At 36.9% G+C, this 22,078-nt stretch overlaps 1 protein-coding gene across 1 annotated transcript; it reads right to left on the bottom strand.

The window, feature by feature from the left end:
• Positions 1–862: 862 nt before the first annotated feature.
• LOC106025040 (zinc finger protein 709-like) lies at positions 863–18,568 on the bottom strand. Its single transcript, XM_013159014.3, has 4 exons — positions 18,428–18,568; positions 5,932–6,058; positions 5,674–5,734; positions 863–4,032 (listed from the first exon to the last, which is right to left on the bottom strand). The coding sequence occupies exons 1-4, from the start codon at positions 18,428–18,430 to the stop codon at positions 1,908–1,910; spliced, it is 2,316 nt and encodes a 771-aa protein (XP_013014468.2). The 5' UTR covers positions 18,431–18,568; the 3' UTR covers positions 863–1,907.
• Between the last annotated feature and the right edge of the window lie 3,510 nt (positions 18,569–22,078).

Below are 22,078 nucleotides of genomic sequence, written 5' to 3'. Positions count from 1 at the left end.
AGCCAAGCATTCAGGTTTTTTGTTTTGTTTTGTCTTTTTCCTTTTTATCGGTACCGGGAATTGAACTCACGACGGCCTGCTTGCAAGTCAGGTGCTTATGCCGCTGAGCCCGCCAGCCCCCCAAGCATTCAGGTTTAACTGTGGTGTTGGCATCTCGCCATAAAAAGTGGGTTTTCGATTGCAGTTTAGGCACTAGATGTCTAAAAAGTTCCCCATCCCTGTTTAGGTTGTAAAAAGTTAAGACTATTCTATAGGATGTCACATTCCATAAATTAGATATTTCAGAAATAAAGTAGACATAATTTTAGATGATATTACCCAATTGGTAATTTATGTGTAAGCACAATTATAGGTAGAGCAAGCTATATAATATTCACTGCATTATGGTTTTTTAATACTGTGCACTTATTAACATAGGTTTATTACATTCTCCCATCAGAAATGGTGTTTTGCTTTTAAGACCACTGTATAAAACATTTTACAAAGTATTTCACTATTTAATTTTCTTATATTTTTTGTTTTATTTTGAGACAATCTCACTATGTTTTATACGCTGTCTTTGAACACACTATGTAGCTCAGCTTAGCCTTGAAATCTCAGCAATCCTCCTCCCTCAGCCTCTTGAGTCCTTGGATTACAGGTGCACACGCTATGCCCAGTTTCAATATTAAAAAGAAAGGCAAAAGTCTTAGTCAAGGAGATCAGCTGGGCCGCATGCTCATTCCCTGTCTAAAGCTATGGATGTGAAAGTATTTTTCACACACTCAGCCATCAGACAGTGGTATTCACAGATAGTGAATAAATCTATCGTGAAATTGGTAAAACAAGACACAATCTGAATCATATATTAGTAAACTTCCCCTTTTTACTAAACTCAATGTTTATTTTCCTTCATTTCACCTTCTGAGATAAAAGCAATATTGATTAACAAATACAATGTCACTCATGATATCAGGGAATAAAGGAATTTGCCTCATTACATCCAATGACAATCATTTTCCCCCTCAAACAACTCTACTGTCAACAAAAATTCCTCTGAAAATATTGTTACTGGTAAATCATATCACTATTATGCTTTTTGGAGATTTATTACTACAATTTATAATGTCCTTTTAGAGACAAGTTGTGATCTTGATTTGTGGCAATAAGAATTTCACGGCAGTACCATTTATGTTTTGGTTCAAGTAGTGGAAGAATTACCACAAAACTTATAGTCATCACAATGCAATCACGAAAAGTAAAATTTGATGAGAAAACATAACAATGTAGGTAAATGGTAATAATCCCTTAAAATGACTGGAATAGTCAAAATTATGTATTTGATATAATATACAATTATATTGCGATAATGCAGCTATCTTCTCAGGGTATGAAAATAATGTTTTGCTTCTCTACTAGTGGTATGAAAACAACTGAACTTTATCAGAAACACATGTTCACTAGTCTCTCTCTATATATATACATGGATATAAATATATATATATTACATCAAGTTCAAACATATTTTTGTTATACAAAATATAAAATGTATGCACCAACAATTTAAATCAAGATAGTAGGAAATCCCAACATATTAACAAAAATGTTTTTACTTCCCAATGGTGAAGAGAAAATAAAAACAAACTCCACTTGAACATGAAAAGTGTGTTTTCATTCACCTTATTTAATTAAAAGGCCCTATGTGTTAACCTCAAAAACACTCAGTTACAAAAATATATTATGTCAACTCAGTTTTTTATAGCAAATACTACTGACACATAGTTCAGTTACAAGTGATTTACTAAAAAACACAAAATGAATATGCTCCCATCTGGGAATATATTTTTTGGTTTCTCCCTAGTGTAATTTCCTTCACGTATTTGATACTTTGTCAACTACATTTTTCCCCACATTTCTTACATACATAGTTACTCCCTGGTGTGACTTCTTTTATGCCTCCAAAATGGAGAGCTTGAAGCAAATCCTTTCCCACACTGCCCACATACATAGGGTTTCTCCCCAGTGTGACTTCTTTCATGTATTTTGCTATATTTGTGTGTAATGAATGCTTTTCCACATTGCTTACATACATACGGTTTCTCCCCAGTATGAATTCTTTCATGTATTTTACAATAACTGTGTGTACTGAAAGCTTTTCCACACTGCTTACATACATAACGTTTCTTCTCAGTGTGACTTCTTTCATGTATTTTATAATAACTGTGTGTAGTGAATGCTTTTCCACATTGCTTACATACATACGGTTTCTCTCCAGTATGAATTCTTTCATGTATTTTACAATAACTGTTTGTCATGAACGCTTTCCCACACTGCATACATACATAAGGTTTCTCCCCAGTGTGACTTCTTTCATGTATTTTATAGTGATTGTGTGTAGTGAATGCTTTCCCACATTGCTTACATGCATAGGGTTTCTCTCCTGTGTGATTTCTCTCATGTAGTTTATAAGAACCATGTGAAGTGAATGCTTTCCCACATTGTTTACATTCATAGGGTTTCTCACCAGTGTGGATTCTTCTGTGTCTACGAAATGAGGACTTAGTGGCCAATCCTCTTCCACACTGGTTACATATATAAGGTTTCTCACCTGTGTGAGTTCTTTCATGTATCTGACAATATTTTTGTGTACTAAATGCTTTCCCACATTCCTTACATGCATAGGGTTTCTCCCCAGTATTTTTCAGTATATGTCTACAAAATGAAGACCAATCAGAAAATTCTTTATCACACTGCTTACACACATAGGATTTCTTACCAATGTGACTTCTTTTATGACTATACAAAGAGAACCTAGTGGTGAATCCTTTTCCGCATTGCTTACATTTGTAGGGTTTCTCACCTCTGTGAATACTTTCATGTATTTTACAATAACTGTGTGTACTGAAAGCTTTCCCGCACTGCTTACATACATAAGGGTTCTCCCCAGTGTGACTTCTTTCATGTACTTTATAATAAGTGTGTGTGGTAAAAGCTTTCCCACATTGCTTACATACATAGGGTTTCTCACCAGTGTGTGTTCTTTCATGTAGTTTACAGTTACTTTGTGTAGTGAATGATTTCCCACATTGCTTACATACATAGGGTTTTTCACCAGTGTGAATTCTTTCATGTAGTTTACAGCTACTTTGTGTAGTGAATGATTTCCCACATTGCTTACACACATAGGGTTTTGCACCAGTGTGAATTCTTTCATGAATTTTACAATAACTTTGTGTAGAGAATGCTTTCCCACATTGTTTGCAAACATAAGGTTTCTCATCTGTGTGATTCCTTTCATGTATTTTACAATACCTTTGTGTAGAGAATGTTTTCCCACATTGCTGGCATATGTAAGGTTTCTGTCTCATGTGACTTTTTTCATGTACTTCACAATAACTCTGTGTAGTGAATGCTTTTCCACATTGCTTACATACATAGGGCTGCTGCAAAGTGTTAATTCTTTTATGACTATGAAAGGAAAATTGATGAGCTAATGCTTTTGTATGTTCCTTAGACACATAAGACTTCTCTCCATCGCATCTTCTTTTAGGTACTTGAAAATAGTATGAAGAAATAAATTGTTTGCCTACATGTAGATTACCCTCACTGTAGTTTCCATCATGGATTCGCGCACCACTGGGTGCACTGGAAGATTTCAGACTCTTCTTACCTACAAAGGTCTTCTCTGCAGGGTGAGTCCTTTCACTAATATCAGAGTATGTTCTCTCATGTTGTTCATATTGATATTGTTTCTCTCCAGTTTTCCCCTTTGTATGCTTCTGAAAGGACTGGAAATCACTGTCTTTTCCATTTTCACCACATTGGTACAGCTTCTCTCCAAATCCCAAATACTCATGTGGTTTCAGTCCAGTGTGAGCTCCGATGGGCACAGTCAGTGACAAATGATCAATCTGGGGCTTTCTACCAGAAAGGCTCTCCGCTGGTTTGAAAGCAGCTTGCTGCATGTTCACATTGGCATCTGGAGTCCAAAGGACTATTTCTTCTTGCTGATTCCAAGTTTCATACTGATAGCATTGCTCTACTTCTTCACATCTGTAAAGAAAAAACTATCAATCACAATGAAAAGGGTCTCCATACCCTTTACCAGGACAAGTTTTGGGTTGATGCCTGCTAAGAAACTCTGACAGTGAATTGACTGAATGCCCTGGAGGGTCCCTTCAAAACATGCATTCCCAGAAGGAAAGTACTCATTTGGGAACTTTTCTTACTGCTATACGTTTTCAGTACATGAGTTCGACTTTCATTGCGGGAGATTGGTACATATACATATCACAGTGATCATTTTTGATACTTTTCTCCTATTATTCTCCCACTTCTCTCCTTATCACAATCGCATTTCCCACATCACGTTGCCAACTCCAGATAGTCAGCCCTTGTATTTTGTCCCATTTCTCTTTTATTTTACTCCCTAATTTATTTTACTCCCTAATTTATATTTTTATTGCTCATAGAAGAAAACACATGATGGGGCTGGGGATTTAGCTCAGTGGCATAAGCGCCTGCCTTGCAAGCAGGCAGTCGTGAGTTTGATCCCTGGTACCGATAAAAAGAAAAAAGACAAAAAAAAAAAAAAAAAACATGATAATTTGCTTTCTGTCTCTGACTGAAATTCAGACAGTACAAAATGGAGTCTCATACTCTTGCTTTTGGCAAATTATATGATACAATTTTTTACAGACATATATTTAGGAATTTCTTTCATAATGAAATGCAGGTCTGAGCATGAAATTGTATCTCCAGCTTTTCTTTTAATTGCTTATTTTTAGAAAGATTCTCATTGAATATTAATTTGCTCAGGCTGAATGTCAAGCGGTCATCCTGCTGACTCAGCTTTCCAGAAAGCTGGGATTAGAAAATGCATCATCATGTTCAGAGTATCACACACAATTTGCTTGATCCATGCATTCAGTTATGTGCATCGAGGCTGTTTCCAAAGCTTAGCTATTGTGAATATTCATGCATATCCTGCTTTTGCATGCCCTGCTTTGAGCATGGGCATTCATAAATCACCAAAATATGATAATTTTAATTTCTTTCAGTATATGCCACACGGCATACACCTGTATCAAATGGATCCTTCTAATTTTACTTTCTGAGAAAGTTTTATATTAATTATATCACACTGGTTCTATTTTACATTCCCACCTACAGTATGTGAGGGTGCCTTTTAAGAATTTTAAAACATGAAAGAACTCAGTTATCTGAGGGATGCTTTCAAAGGGCTGAGGATTTAGCTCAGTGGATTAAGTGCCTGCCAGGGAAGGGCAAGGTCACTGAGTTAAATCCCAGTACCAATAAAAAAAAGAAATAGTGGCAAAACATCATTTATTACACAACTAGTATTCATTTGCATTTTGAATACTGCTTTCAGGTAGGAATTTTTTAGACAGTAACTCATACATACATACATAAATACAGTAGATATCCTTAAAATGGGTTTTTTTCAAAATTCAAAATTAATTCTTCTCACATATGCCTATATACAATACCTAAATGCAGCTGGGCATAGTGACACATGCCTATAATCCAAGAATCAACCTGTATGTATCCCTGGAGAACTTTTGTGGGATTAGGGAAACTTAAAAATGGCCTCATTTGTACAGGTTCTCTGCTTGTAATATATCTGCTCACACTATGACACATCAGGAATTTGCTTTTGTGAGTGCAAATTACCTTAGATTTCGTGAGAAATTTGTGTGCTTTTCTTCAATTTTCTGGTTATCCCAGGTTCTTCCTGAATTACAGACATAAAAATATAAAAAGTTGCTATATTATTTTATAAAAATAGATGTCAGTTAGATTCATGGTATAACGCTACCAGGCCTGAGATAATCTTCAAAATGTTTTCACATTCTAAGCAATGAAATTTCCCCACTGAATAAGAACCAATGCTCTCTGACTGTATAAATGAGAAAATGATGCCATCCTTACCCGTAGCAGTTACATTCATAAATGTTTCCCACATCACATCTCTGTAGAGCTTCTTTTGGGATGAATTCAGCAAAGCCCACTCTTCCATGCTAAAGTTCACAGCCACATCCTCAAAGGCCACTGTTTCCTAAATAATCACAATATGTTTACTGAAGAACATTGAGACTCACAGCCTAAGATATCGTAATTCCTCTCACAAAAAGCTGAACTGAGGTTGAGTCCTTCAAATATTAACTCCATGTGTTGCACATATGTATATGTGATACTGTGTAGACATTTTCACACAGCCATTCTGACACTAGATTACAACTCATTGCTAAAACAACAGCAGAGTAGTAGCACTGATAACTCTGCTGGGTCACCCAGTTGTATTTGTGCACCATATCGAAAGCAGCTCAAAGGAAGCCTGCAAATCACCATTCTAAAACAGAGGGGCAGATAAATATCTAATAAATGGCTTTAAAAATCACAAGTACTATCTCTTCTCAAGTCACATTATTAATGTAATTGAGTCTTTCTTTGATTGTACTTAGACATCATTTTGAAAGTTGAATCTGGTTACACAGAAAAGACTGAATATTAAATAAGGTTTATGGAATCCGGGTCACTGACAGCATGCAAGGTGAGTTCCAGCAAACCAGAGCAGTCCCAGGGAGAGTTTAAGATTGTCACTCCGAGAGGTTAAGTGCCTACCCAGCCACACTGGACTAGGCTCGGCAGATTTCATGGGCCTGAGTCATGTCCAGAGACATTCTTTCAGTCCAGGGACATTGGCCACACGAGATGAGTTCCAGCACTCTGGCACAGGCACAGGGACAGTCTAAGTTCATCATTCCCAGCAATTAAGGGCCCATCCAGCTTCAGACACACTGGACTAGGATCAGTCCCTCTCGTGGACCTAACTAGACCACCCCCAGAGACTTTCATTCAACCTGGGAGGTGAGGCCATTCGAGGTAGTTCCAGCACACTGCTGCAGGCCCAGGGAGTTTAAGACCATCACTCCGAGCGGTTGAGTGCCTGCACAGCTTTCAGACACACTGGACTAGGCTCAGGAGGTTTCACTGCCTGACTAGACCACACCCAGGGACCTGCATTCAATCAGGGGAGCTGAGGGAAAGCAAGCTGAGTTCCAGCGCATCAGTGCCTACCCAGAGAGAGCTTCAGACCATTACCCACAGTGGTTAGGAGCCCGCCTAGCTTCCTGGAATACCAGGTGGCACGGGAGGTCCTGCAGGCCTGACTGGACCATGCTCAGCAAGCTCCATCCGGTCCCAGGAGCCAAGGACATAGGAGGCAATTTCCAACATGCCCAAGGGAAGCTTTGGAACATCACTCAAAACATGGAAATTAGGAAAATGACAAGAAAAAAAAACAAAATGCAATCTCAAACCTCCAACCTATCCCAAGAAAGCCTAGTAGCCATGTACTTAGAAGAAAACATAAGCCATACACCAGAAATACCTGAAGTAATAGCAACTGAAATAAAGACACAACTCCAGGAAGCTATAAAGGAATTCAAATTAGAAATAATCTCCCAGGTAAAAGGCGACATGAAAAAAGTAATGAAAGAGATGCTGAACACATCTAAAGAAGACACAGTTCATAAATTAGAGGAACAAAACAAAAAGAATGCCTGGATGAACAATCAAAGAAACAAACAATACATGAAGTAGATTCAGAAAGATATACAGGAAATCAAAAATTCCACTGAAAGTTGTCAAAACCACTTCAACGAAAGTAAAGATAGAATTTCAGACCTCAAAGACAAGATTACAGCTAGTGAACAGGAAAGGAAAGAGCTTTTAAAAATAACAAGGAATCAGGAAATAACAATTCAACAGCTGCAAGGTCAGGCAAATAAAAACAACCTAAGATTGATAGAGATAAATGCAAAAGAAGGGGACAACACAAAATAATATCAAGAGGCTATTTACAGAAGTAATAACTGAACATTTCTCAAACATGAGAATGGAAACTGACATATGGATTAGTGAAGCATATAGAACTCCAAATAGCATAACCAAAATAAAACTACACCCAGACATATAATAATCACCATCCCAGAAACACAACATAAAAACAGAATATTAAAAGCTGTTAGAGACAAGACAGATCACCTATAAAGGAAAGCCTATCAGAATTACAGCAAACTTCTCAACACAATGAAGTCAAGAAGAGGATGGAGTGAAGTATTTCAGATCCTAAAGGAAAATGACTTCCAACCTAGATGGATGTACCCTGCAAAACTGTCCTTCAAAATGGATTGCGAAGGCCTAGGGATTTAGCTCAGCAGCACAAGCAACTGCCTGGCAAGTGTGAGGTCGTGAGTTCGATCCCCAGGACCGCAAATAAATAAATAATAGAAAAGAAAAAGAAAAACAAAATGGATGAAGAAATAAGATACTTCCATGACAAAGAAGAGCTGAAGAACTTCATGATCACCAAACCAACCCTGCAAAGAATACTGAAAGACATTTTATATACACATAGGACAAAACCACAAAGCAAAGCAGACAATTAAACAGAATGGAAAAGTAAAGATACAACAGCAGAAAGATAACATGTCAACAATAAACCAGTATATAACAGTTAAGCCATTAATGTAAATGGTGTCAATGCACCAATTAAAAGAAACAGACTGGCAGAATGGATCAAGAAACAAAATCCAACCATATGCGGTCTACAAGAAACCCATCTAACCCAAAAGGAAACTCACACACTGAAAGTCAAAGGATGGAAAACAATTCTTCATGAAATAGGAACTCAAAATAAAGCAATGGGTAGCCATTCCCTTTGCAGGCAATGTGAACTTCAAAGCAAGAATGATCCAAAGAGATAAAGAAGATGATTACATAGTAGTTAGGGGAAAACTTCAAGAGGAAGAAATAACAATCTTAAACATATATGCAGCAAATTCCAGAGCACTCAGATACATAAAACAAGTATTAACGTAAAAGAAAAATCAAAAAAGCAATAATACAACTATAACAGGAGACCTTAACACAACATTGACATAAAGGGACAGATCAACAAAACAGAAAATCAGCAAAGAAATAACAGAACTGAATCATACCTGGGAACAAATGGACTTGATAGACATATACAGAGTGTTCCATCCAATTTCAGAATATACATTCTTCTCAGTAGTGCATGGGACATTCTCTAAAATACACCATATACTAGTCCACAGAACATATTTAAGTAAATGCAAAACAACTGAAATTATTCCATGCATGTTATCAGATCATAGCACCACAAAACTAGAAATTAATGATAAAAGAAACTGCAAAAACCCCACTAAAACATGGAAATTGAATACTACATTCCTGAGCAATCAGGATCACAGAGGAAATTCAACAATACCTACAAGCAAATGAAAATACAAATACAATTTATGAGAATCTGTGGGATGCAATGAAAGCAGTCCTCAGAGGGTTCCTGAGTTCCCACATCAGGAAAACAGAACGAATACAAATAAAAAACCTGATGCTACACCTCAAACATCTAGAAAAAGAAGAGCAAGTCAAGCCCAAAGCCAAAACAAGGGAGGAAATTATAAAAATGAGAGCAGAAATTAATGCAATACAGTCTAAGAAAGCAATCCAAAGAATCAATGAATCAAGGAGTTGGTTATTTGAAAGAATAAAAAAATTATTAAGCCCTTAGCCAACCTTAATTAAAAAAGAAAAGAAAAAGCTCAAATTCATGCAATAAAAAATGAAAAAGGTGAAATCACTAGACTCTGAAAATACAGAAGATCATCAACACCTATTTCAAAAACCTATACTCTCATAGGTTCAATAACACAGAAGAAATGGACAGATTCCTAGAAACATATAACTACCAAAGCTGGGTCAAGAAGATACCAAACTGATAAATAACTCAATTTCTATTAATGAAATTGAAAATGTAATTAAGTCCTTACCTACAAAGAAGAGCCCAGGCCCAAACGGATTTACTGCGGAATTCCACAAAAAAATACAAAGAAGACTTAATGCCGACACTCCTCAAACTCTTCAATGAAATTGAAAGGGAAGCAATTTTTCCTAAGTCAAACTTGGAAGCAAATATTATTCTAGTACCAAAACTTGAGAAAGACACAACTAAAAAAGAGAACTACAATCGCCCTGATGAACACAGATGAAAAAATTCTCAATAAAATAGTGGCAAACAGGATGCAGCAGATCATCAAGATTAGTGATGCAGGAGTGATTCAACATATGTAAATCAATAAATGTAACCCACCATATCAATAGAGGCAAAAGAATCACATGATCATGTCTATATAGGCAGAAAACATTTTTGATAAGGTCCAACACTCATTCGTGATAAGAACCTTACAGAAAATTGGAATAAATGGTCTTTACCTCAATATAATAAAGGCCATCTATGACAAACCAACAGCCAGCATCATACTAAATGGTCAAAAATTGTAGGCTTTTACTTTAAAATCAGGCACAAGACAAGGATGTCCCTTATCACCGCTCCTATTCAATACAGTTCTGGAAATACTAGCCAGAGCAATTAGATAAGAGAGAGAAATAAAAGAAGTAAAAACAGGAAAAGAGGAAGTTCAATTATCATTGTTTGCAGATGACATGATACTCTACATAGAAGACCCCAAAGTTCCATTGAAAGATTCCTATATATAATCATTAAAATCAGTAATGTAGCTGGATACAAAGTCAATACTCAAAAATCAATAGCATTCCTCTACACTAACAACAAAATCACTGAGATCACACTAGCATCCAAAATCACAGTAGCATCCAAAAATATGAAATACTTAGGAATTAATCTCATAAAAGAAACCTCACAAGCAAATGAGAATACAACTTATGAGAATCTGTGGGATGCAATGAAAGATGTATACAGGGAAAATTATACTTGCATGAAAAAAGAAATTGGAAGAGGATCTCAGAATATGGAAAGACATCCCTTGTTCATGAATAGGAAGAATAAATACTGAAAAAACGGCCATTCTCCAGAACTGCTATACAGATTCAGTGCAATCCCAATGAAAATACCATCAACATACCTCATAGATCTGGAGAAATTACTCCTATCTTTATCTGGAACCAGATGAGACCTAGAATAGCAAAGGCAGTTCTAAGCAGCAAGGGCAAGGCAGGAGGCATCACAATCCCTGACTTTAAGATATATTACAAAGCTACTGTGATAAAATCAACATGGTACTGGAATAAAAACAGATCTGAAGACCAATGGAATAGATTAGAAGATACAACTACAAACACACTCAACCACCTATCTTTGCTAATGGGGCCAAACATGTTCACTGGAAGAACGATAGTCTCTTTAATAAATGGTGCTGGAAAAACTGACTTTCCAAATGCCAAAGGCTAAAACTAGACCCATGTCTCTCACCATGCACAAAACTAAAATCAAAATGGAGCAAAGATCTAAGTATTAAAATACAAACACTAAATCTGTTGGAAGAGAGAATAGGGGGAACTTTTGAAGACCTAGGTTTAGCCAAAGACTTCATGAACAAAACTTCAGTGCATGGGAAATGTTACAGTGAATCAACAATGAGGATCTCATCCTATCAAAAGGCTTTCAGGCAACAAACGAAATCACCAAGCGTAAAGATAACAAACAGAGTGGAAAAAAATTTTGCCACCTGTTCCTAGGACAAAAGATTGCTATCTAGGACACAAAAAGAACTTAAAAAAAAAAAATCAATCCAAAAACACGCATCTAAGGATGCATACGCACTTCTCAGATGAAGAAGCACTAACACCAAAGAAATATATCAAAAAAAAAAAAAAAATGTTCAGCATCACTGGTCATTTGAGAGATGCTTATTAAAACCCTGAGATTCCATCTCACTCCAGAAAGAATGGCTATTAAGAAGAAATCAACCAGTAACAAGTACTGGAGGGCTACAGGGGAAAAAGGAACTACTATTGGTGGGAATGTACACTGGTGCAACCACTGTACAAATTGTGTGATTTCCATTTGACCCAGCTATCCTGCTTTTTGCAATCTTCCCAAAACATTAAAAAGCATCATGCCATAGTGCTATTTGCATACTCATGTACAGCAGCATAGTTTGTAACAGCTAAACCTTGGAAATTACCCAAATGTCCATTAACCTATGAATGGATGAAGTGTGTTTTTTTAATATAGTGGTGTACTACTCAGCCAAATATACGGATAAATTTGATACATTTTTATAAATGGATGCACCTAGAGACCATACTCTTAAGTGAAATAAATAACACACATGTATGTAAATAACACATTGTTCCTCTGGTGTGAGAAACTTAAAGTGTAAAGAAGGACCAAAATGCATAATAGATACTGTAAACTAGGAACAAAATATTCAAATGGGAAGAGGTATAAGGAAGATGGAGGGGAAAAGGAAGGAAGGAAGGAAGGAAGGAAGGAAGGAAGGAAGGAAGGAAGGAAAAAGAAAAAATGAGAAAAAGATAAAATGGAAATGAAGCTCCTGTAAATAAGAAATGAAAGAGACATAGAAAGGAAGGGAGGAAAATGGAAAAATAATATGAATCAAGACACATTATTTACAGGTATAAACTCCTTATGTGACTGTGATCATTATGTGAATCTAAATTGTACCAACAAAATTAATGATAAAAAATAAAATAGCATAATGTCTGCAAAACATAATAAGTGGCAGAAAGGCAGAGAAAAGGGAGATATTTGAGAGAGTAAAAATAAAAAGCAGTAAAAATAAAGAGCAATAAATGAAGGCAAGGAGGAATGAAAGGATAGAAAAAGAAGGAACAGAGAACAGACATAAGAAGAGATGACAAAAGGAAAGAAACAGAGTATGGAAGGGAAGGAGAGCAGACAGATAGAGGGGAAACAGGAAGAAACATGGCAACCAGTGTGCTGCTGTTCACAGCATCTCAGGCCCAGCATTCCTAAGTGAATATTCTGGGGGGGGAAAGCCTTTTTCCTCTTGCTCTGATGCTTGCCCCCGAGATGAAAGTCACAAGATGGTTGACCTTGTATGTCAGGCTATGCAAAGCGTCTCCTTAAGATATTTCAGAAATGGGGCTGGAATACCTGACAGGAAAGGGCAGAGAAGTTGGGTCAAACACAGTGAGATAGATTACATCCATGGAAAAGGCATTCTGCTGTCCCTCAGCAAGGAGACTCTCAAGATGGGTGCCTCATACAAGAAGACACAGACATGAGGACTAAACAGGTTACGAGACCGCATGCATGTTGTGTAGGATTTCTTCTCTGGAAAGTCCCAAGACGGAAAATACGTCAGAGAAAATCATGAACTCGAGGCAATCTAGAAAACTACGGTACTATTATCACAATAATTATCATAACTGAACACATGCCCGGAGAGAGCCCCAATAGACACTTTCAGAGAATAACTCAAGAGTCACAGAAATAGACAAATAACTCCAACAATTGGGGAAGAAAAGGAAAGAAATAGACAAATAGTGGTGTCATAGTTTATGTCTCTGGCCCCCAGGCCTCATGAGTTTGCACTATGCATTTGTGATTGGTTCATTGTCTAGTGCTTGGATTGATGGTGTCAGTGCTCCACTCACATAGGGGTGGAGCCAGGATGTGATGTAATGGCAGGAAGAAGATGTGTCTTGCTCTTTGCTGGTTCCTGCTTGCTGTTTGCAAGCCACCATGAACTGCGGCCCAGCCATGCCCACCTGCCTTGGAACCAACTGAGGGTGGACTGAAACCTCCAAAAACTGTAAGAAATAAACCTTTCCTTTCCCAACTTGGGCTTCAGGTATTTTGTCTCAGCGACAAGTAAAAAGTAACTAAGACATTGGGCATAGACCATAACCGTGAGCAAAAACTGAGTATAGAAAAAGGTGCAGAACACTGCTGGTCAGCCCAGGACATACAAGTGACACCAAGATATGGGCACAATAGGTTGACAACCATAGATAATGACGCTGAACAGAATTTTACAGGTAAAAAATGTAAGCCAAAAGAAGTATATGAAAACAAAGAAGAAGTATATAAATGTATAGCAACTACATTTACTCTAAGCAGGACTCTAGTGAGCAGATTCCCCAGCAGTGTGAACAGGTCACCAGCAGTTACAGCAGTAAGACAGCTGGCTGGAGCTGCCATGAGAAAGCCAAGAAGCCAGAGAGGATAACCTGTAAAAACGGTCAAAATCTCTCAACAAGCACGGCTAATGGTTTTGGTGAGATCTAAAACAGAATGAAGACACAACAGTAAAAAGTTAGGTGTGATACAGATCAAACAGCAATTAATAACCAAACAACTTGCCAGAAGTTACACTTTTTTTTCTCGTTCACATTACAATGTCCTTAAAATTCAATGTAGTGCAAGAGAAACATGAGACCAGTATATTAAGTTCTTAAGCCAGGTTTGTGCAATTCATTCGGTTATATTCATACTGACTGTAAGAAAAGCCATGGAGCACTGCAAACAGGCATGAATGACCAGGTTATAATCTTTCTCACACAGGGCTAATCCTCGGAAACATATATTTGATGTAAGTGTTTTATAAAATGTATTCTCTGAGAGTGTTTCTTTCCACTGATTTCTTAGATGTTTTGATTTCTTTTTAATCTGTATATTGAGCTCTCAGTCCAGACATTCTAATTCCTATGAAATAAAACAAAGAAGGGAGATGGGAGGGATCCTACATACCTGGAAACCCAGCTTCTAGGGAGACTAAAGCAAGAGGATCACGATTTGAACGTCAGAATGGGCAGATGAGCAGGAGTTTACACTGGCATGCAATTAGCATAGAACTGTAAATATATACTTTCTTTGAAAACTCTAGTAAACAGCACATCTTCACTCAGAAATAGAACTACAATCTATCAATATGGTTGCAAATTTGGCATGAGTCAAAAATGTAATTAAAACTTGCTAATTCAGCCAGGCATGGTAGGGCACTCCTGTAATCACAGCACTTGGGAGGCTGAGGCAAGAAAGTCATTTGCAAGTTTGAAATCAGCCCGGGCTACAAAGTGAGCCCAAGGCCAGCCTGAACCACATAGTGAAACCCTGTCTCACAAAGACAAAAACATTTTTAAAAACCTTGCTAATTCTAAGGTCTTAGAAATATACAGACAATAGGTATTAGATTTATTTAGACTGTTTAAATATTTTTCAAAAAAAATAAACACATGTAAAAATTCTGTTATGACATGAAATTTCCTTCATTTTATACAGACTGTAATACAGAAGCATTTGAAATCATAGACAAGGGAAAAATTTGTAAATCTCAATTTGCTTTCTTTTCTCACTCAAGGGAAAAAATATGGACTTCACTCACATTGAGCACACACTCTACCACATTCTCAGTCCACTCATGCTGTTTTCATTCCAAATACAATTTTTTCATGTATTTAGAGGGGATCTCACACTATCAATTCAAGCTGGCCTTCAAAACACTATGTAGTCTAGGGTGGCCTCAAACTTGTACTGATCTTCCTGCAATGAAGTCCCAGGTACAAAGATTTCAAGCATGAGCTACCATGCCCTCTACAAAATACAGTGCTAAATATATAGTCTCAATAGTAAGTCATAAAATGTATTTAGAAATACTTAGTATTAGCCAATATTAGGAAATAAGGTCAAAGTTTTTTGTTTCTTTTTAACAAAAAAAAAGAATAAAAATAGTCATACAGAACTTTAAAACAAAATTACAAGTGATTAGCCCTGCTTAATATATTGCATATTGTTATCTTCAAAGTAGTTGTTCAGATTACAAGATGTAGGCATGAAAAAACGACCAGTCAAACAATGAAAACACAAATTGTTCTTTTTGACGAGTCAACAGTACTAGTATAATTATGACACATATATATGATAACTATACTACTAATCTGAAGGGGTGAAAAGGTTTTATATACATCTATCTTTTCTCCTTTCCCCAATCCCAGTTGTTCTTGCCTTTTGAGCAGTTTCTTTATTTTCCTTTTTACAATATATTTTAGATCCTATTTACTCTTTCAATTTTTAGCACTAGGGAGATATGATATTTACACAAGTGAATCTGATTTCATTTATGAGTATGGTCTCAAGGTGCATCCATTTACCTATAAAAGCCTCAAGTTTATCATTTTATAGCTGAATAATACTCCACCATATAAAAATACCACACCTTTTTAATGCATTCTGCAACAGATGGGCATTTGGGTTGTTTCCAAGATTTAGCGATTACAAATTGTGCTGCTATAAACATGAGTGCACATATATCACTGTGGTATGATGCCTTCAGTTCTTCAGAGAAAATACCCAGCTGTGGAACAGCTGGATTGAATGGGATTTCCAATCTTAGTTTTTTGAGGAATTTCCACACTGATTTCCAAGGGGGTTGTAGCAGAGTACACTCCCAGCTAGAGTGGAAAAGAGTTCCTTATTCTCCACAGCCCTGCTAGCATTTGTTATTGGTTGAATTGTTGAGAATAACCATTCTTTCTGGAGTGAGACAGAATCTCAATGCTGTTTTAATTTACATTTCTCAAATGACCAGTGATGTTGAATGTCTTTTCATACATTTATTTGTCATTTATATTTCTTCATCAAAAAAGTGCATATTCATCTCAGATGCCCATTTTTGGATTGGGTCTTTGAATTTGGGGAGCCTAATATTTTTCAGTTCTTAATCCAGAATCTTTATGGATTCTAGATAGAATTATTTTGGTCTGAGGGGCAGTTGACTAAAGTTTTTCCCACAGTGACATATATGCCCCCATGTTTATAGCAGCACAATTTGTAATAGCTAACTTTAAAAAACAACACAAATGCTAGTCAACTGTAAAACAGATAAAAAAAGATGTGGTGTTTTTAAATCAATGAAGTACTATTCAACTATAAAGAAGGAAAAACTTAAGGCTTTTATAGGCAAATGGATGCCCCTTGAGACCACATCCATAAATGAAATAAATCAGACTCATATGTGTAAACACTGTATTGTCTCCCTAACGTAAAAATCTCAAAGTAAATAGGATTCAAAATGTATAATAGATACTGTGAAAGTGAAGAAACTACGTTGAAGATAACAATACGCAACATATTAACCATTTTTAATTGCCTATTATGTTATGAAATTGTCATCGTTTTGTTTTTTATTGTTTATTTATTTTTTGATTCTAAAATTTTAAAAATCATTTTATTTGCATTCATTCACAAGTCCACGGACCGTAAGTACAGGAATTTACCCATACTTCAGTACTTGTTTTATACAAAGTTCATTTCAATTAGTGTCTCAATTTTTGTTTTTGTTTTTGTTTTTTTTTGGGGGGGTACCAGGGATCGACCATGAGCTTGTAAAGCAGGTGCCTAAGCCACTGAGCTAAATCCCCAGCCCTCAATATTTCAATTTTTAAAACAGTGTCTAGAAAAAACCAAGTATTACAGCAATTATTTCAGAGATGACACTTCTTTCCCTTTCCACTCATAGCAATACCCATGTATATGTCCCTTGTAGATGTCGTTGTTGAATGCATTTCTCAGTGTGAGCTTATCAAGCAGCCCCTACAGGAAGTCACTCTTAGCAGGAACATTTTCCCCTCCTTTGGTAATACATTAACATTTCCTTCATTTTACTCAGCATTCGACATTAAAAGCCTCATTTAAATAGTCTAATTAAAAAGAATATTTTATTAGGTATCTTATAAATAAGGCACCTAAACTAGGGAAAGAGCTTCAGATAAAGTCATTTTGACAAGAACTGACATGCAAATAGATAAATCATCTAGGACTTTAGACAAATAACAAAATTTCCGCACAATAAGAAATACAGCACCCTATGCCCTCAAAGGAGTTACAGTCACTCTCTAGTAAGGTCCCAAGTGTCCAGGAACTTAAAATACAGACCCAATGTTTCTCTAAAATTATTTCATTTAAACCTGCATGCTAAGGAAATGGATTAGAGAGCCCGAGTTCACAGTGATTGTCTTAAATCCACAGAGCCACCTGTAATACATGGCAACTAAAAAAATGAGCAATTATTTTGCTCTGCTTACTGTATTTACATTAGCTCTGACTTGAGCAGACAGACACACATGGCCACTGACTCTGGAAGCTTCCTGAAAACCAGGTAACAATCCTCCCCCCCACACACACCCCAACCCGCCCATAAAATATCTCTAACACCCTTCTTTTGGCTCCGAACCGCATTCCTCAATATTGTGAGACCACCAGTTCCATTTATTCAGTATAATCACTGTGAGTCGACGTCTTGCGTAAATAAAGTGACTTTTTTCTATTGCTAACGTATAGAATTCTGGGTTACTCCAAAACCCCTGCTCTCCCCAGACTGGCGGAGCTACAGCTGTGTCTGGGGTCACCCAAGAAGACAGGAGACAGGATGCAAAGGCAAAGGGGGACAGAGGATGACGCAGCACCAAAGTCTACAAGCCCTGGGAGTCTGAAGCTAAGCAGGGAGTGTAAATTTCACATCGGGTTCTGGCCACTTTCTTCCAAAACTCATCCGACTCCATCCCATTCCCAGCTCCCGTCCCACAACCTCACCATTGCGCGGCTTGAGGGTCTCCCAGGATCCTTCAAATGTAGCCTGAAGCCACTAGAAGTTACAGAAGAAGGTGCTCTAGTCAACTGGAGACCCTCCGCAACACACAGAGAGTGTGCACTGTGGCGCCATGAAACAGGAAGAGCCCGCCTCCCTCAGCGACCTGATTGGATAGTTCCTACAGCCTGCCGCTTCGTCGCTGATTGGTTCCTGTTCCTTGGTAAGGTATGCTAGTGTTAGCTTGATCAAGATTGCATTAAATCTGTATTTTGGAAGCATGATCATTTTCACAATGTTGGTTCTTCCTAATCATGAGCAAAGGATATCTTTTCGGTTTCTGATATCCTTTTTCTCAGTATTACAATTTCCAATGTATCCATCTTCCACTTACTTTCTTACACTGCTTCCTAAGTATTTCTTTTTCTTTTCTTTTCCTTCTTCTTCTTATTATTATTTTTTTTTTTTTTTTTGGATGCTGCTGTGAAGGGTGTGGGCTCCATAATTTCTCAGTGAATTTGTTGTTTGTGAACAGGAATGCTATTTATATTCTGAGTGTTGACTTGTATCCAGCTACATAACTGAATTTTTTTAAATCTAGAAGTCTTTTGGTGGAGTTTTTGGGGTCTTTTATGTAGAATATCAGGTAATCTGCAAATAATGACAATTTAACTTCTTCATTTCCTATCCTTATTCATTTTATTTCTCTCTTTTTTTAATTGCTGTAGCTAATATTTCCAGAATTACATTGGATAGGAGTGGTGATAGTACACATTCTTGCCTTGCTCCTGATTTTAGAGTGAGAGCTTTCAGTCACTGTCCATTTAGTATTGATGTTGACCTGTTGTTTGTCATAGGTGGCTTTCATCAGGTTGAGAGAAAGATCCCTATATTCCAATTTTCTGCAGGGCTTTTATCATAAATGAATGTTAGACTTTGTCAGAAACTTTTTGTGCATCTATTAAAATGATTATGTGGATTTGTCTTTGAGTCTGATAGCACTGTGTGCTCCATTTATTGATCTGTGTATGCTGAACCACCTCTGTGGTCCAGAGATGAACCCTACTTCATGATGTATAATCTTGATGATTTCTGGCATTCTGTTTGCTATTATGTTTTTGAGGATGTTTGCATCTATGATCATTAGAGACATTAACCTATAATTGTCTTTTTGGTTGGTTCTTCCTCTTTTTTTGGCATCAGGGTAACACTTGCCTCCAGGAATGAGTTAGCGAGTATTGCTCTCATTTCAACTTCATTTAAGAGTTTGAGGAGTGTTGGCAAAAATCTTCTCTAAATAAATCCACCAGGACCTGGGCTTTTCTTTCTTAGTAAATTTTTAACTACATGAAAAAGCAAATTTGCAGGTTTGGAGTGGGTCAAATTGAATCATTAGTAAAGAAACAACCTGACTGAATAGAGATAGCACCTCTGTTTTTTTTAATGTGCCATTGTACTGACTTGGGCTACTTTTACCAGACAAATCAAAGAAAACTTTTTTTAACAATCCCAGAGTGGTGTGGGCCTATTGAACCCTGAAATGCTCAGGTAAATGTACGTAAAATGTACGTAAAACCAGTAAATGTACATAAACTAATCATAAGGTAAAACCAGTTAGCTGATCATAAGGTGAGGAGAAATATCATTTTGCCACTTTTAAACATGTGCACACACCTTGCTGTTCATCATACCAAGTGAGTAAACACAAAAATTACTATCTGTATCCCTCAGAGAAAGGAACTTAGATGCAAAGCCACCTACTAGTATGCTAACATACAAATTTACAGTAGAAAACTAAGAGATGGGATTACTTTCCCCAGTGTTATGTTCCTAGAATTTTAATTTTACTTTACATCATGATTGTTGTTGCTTAAGGATCTTGAGGTACCTCATAAGGTTATAGCTCTGAGTACACTCTGTTTTCTCAATGTGAACAATGACTGCAACCAATGTCCCTCTTTGGACTACCTTCTTGTGTCCCAGAGATTTTGTTGACTTGTACCATCATTGTCATTACCTTCCAGAAATTTCTTATCTTCAGGAAATTTCTTTCTTGATTTCTCCTATGACATGCTGGTTGCTTAGGACAGTTGTCACTAATATCCTCTTGCCTCTCAATTTTCTGTGGCTTCGTCTATGGTTACTTTCCATTTTCATTGCACAATGATCAGTTAGTACCCATTGAATGGCTTTGACTCTTTTATATTCATTTAGCCAGACTTTGTACACTATATGTAATCTGTTTTGTAACATGAGCTGTAGAAAGCAACATATACTCTGTTGTAGTAAGTCAGGACACTCCATAGATGTCTATTAAGTCCATGGTTCATTGATGTGGTTCAGTTCTGATATTTCTTTATTGATTTTTTGTTTAGTTGATGTACACTGGAAGAAAATGAGATTTTAAGATCCCTCACTATGATTGTGTTAGTATTTAGTTGATCTTTTATGTTCAACAGTATTTGTTTTATTGTTAGCTACTTCAATATTCAGTGCATATTTATTACTATTACCTCTTGTTTTTAAATTTTAAAACAAGAAGAATTAAAACTATGCAAAATTTCAAAACAAAATAATAGGAGATTAACATTGGATAATGTACTGTGCATTGTTACTTTCAAACTCTTTGTTCAGATTACAAGATATAGTAATGAAAACAGGATCACACATTAAAAGCACAACCTGTTCGTTTTTGTGAACTAACAGTTTACTAGCACTACTATATATATAATCTTTTCCCTTCTTTCTTTTCTCTTTTTCCCTATCCCACTTGTTCTTTCCCTTTGAGCAGTTCCCTTGCCTTTTCACAGTATCTATCGTGCATTTTGGATCTTATTTACTCTTTCAGTCGTTATACTAGCGAGACAATATACTTATACATGCAACTTTCATATATTTCACTTATGAGAATAGTCTCAAGTTGCACCCATTTACCTAGAAAAACCCCAAGTTTATCTTTCTGATCACTGAGTAATACTCTATTGTATGAACATACCACATCTTGAGCCATGCAGACCAATAGAGAGAACCAAGAAATCAGCCCACCCGTGCCATGAGCCAGCAGCAGCCAAGGGCTGGGAAGAGAACCAAAAAGTCACACGACCTTTTCCATGAGCCAATCACAGCTGTGGGCCAGGAAGAGAACCAAATAATCATCCCATCCCTCCCATGAGCCAGTGGCAGCCATGCAGGCCAGGAGGAGAATCACTAAGTCATCCCACCCTTCCCATGATCTACCTAGCGTGTGGGCTGGGAGACAAGAAAAACCTCCACCACCAGCCCTGTGTAGGCAACTAGTTGATTCAGAGGAACACGGGCTAGCAACTGAGGTAGAAAACAACTGAGTGCTTGTCTTGATTGATTGACTTTGAAGGCCTGGGGCCAGTAGTCTGAGTATCTGTTTAGAAGATAACAATACACAACATAGGAACTATGGGGGATTTCCTTCTGTCTTGTTTTTGAAGTTCAATGTTATTTTCACTGTTTTGTTTCATTCTATTTTGTTTTATTTTATTCCCTTCAAAATAAGTAAATAATTAAAAATACCACATCTTTTTTCTGCAGGTGGTGGGCATTTGGGATGTTTCCAAGATTTACATATTACAAATTGTGGTACTATAAACATGAGTGCACGTATATCGCTGTTTATGACGTTT

Source organism: Cavia porcellus, unplaced genomic scaffold, assembly GCF_034190915.1.
Source record: "Cavia porcellus strain 051 isolate PalLab524CR breed Dunkin Hartley unplaced genomic scaffold, mCavPor4.1 scaffold_6, whole genome shotgun sequence".
Lineage (NCBI taxonomy): Eukaryota > Metazoa > Chordata > Mammalia > Rodentia > Caviidae > Cavia > Cavia porcellus.
The sequence above is the reverse complement of the archived record's forward strand: the minus strand, read 5'-3'. Positions and strand labels throughout refer to the sequence as shown.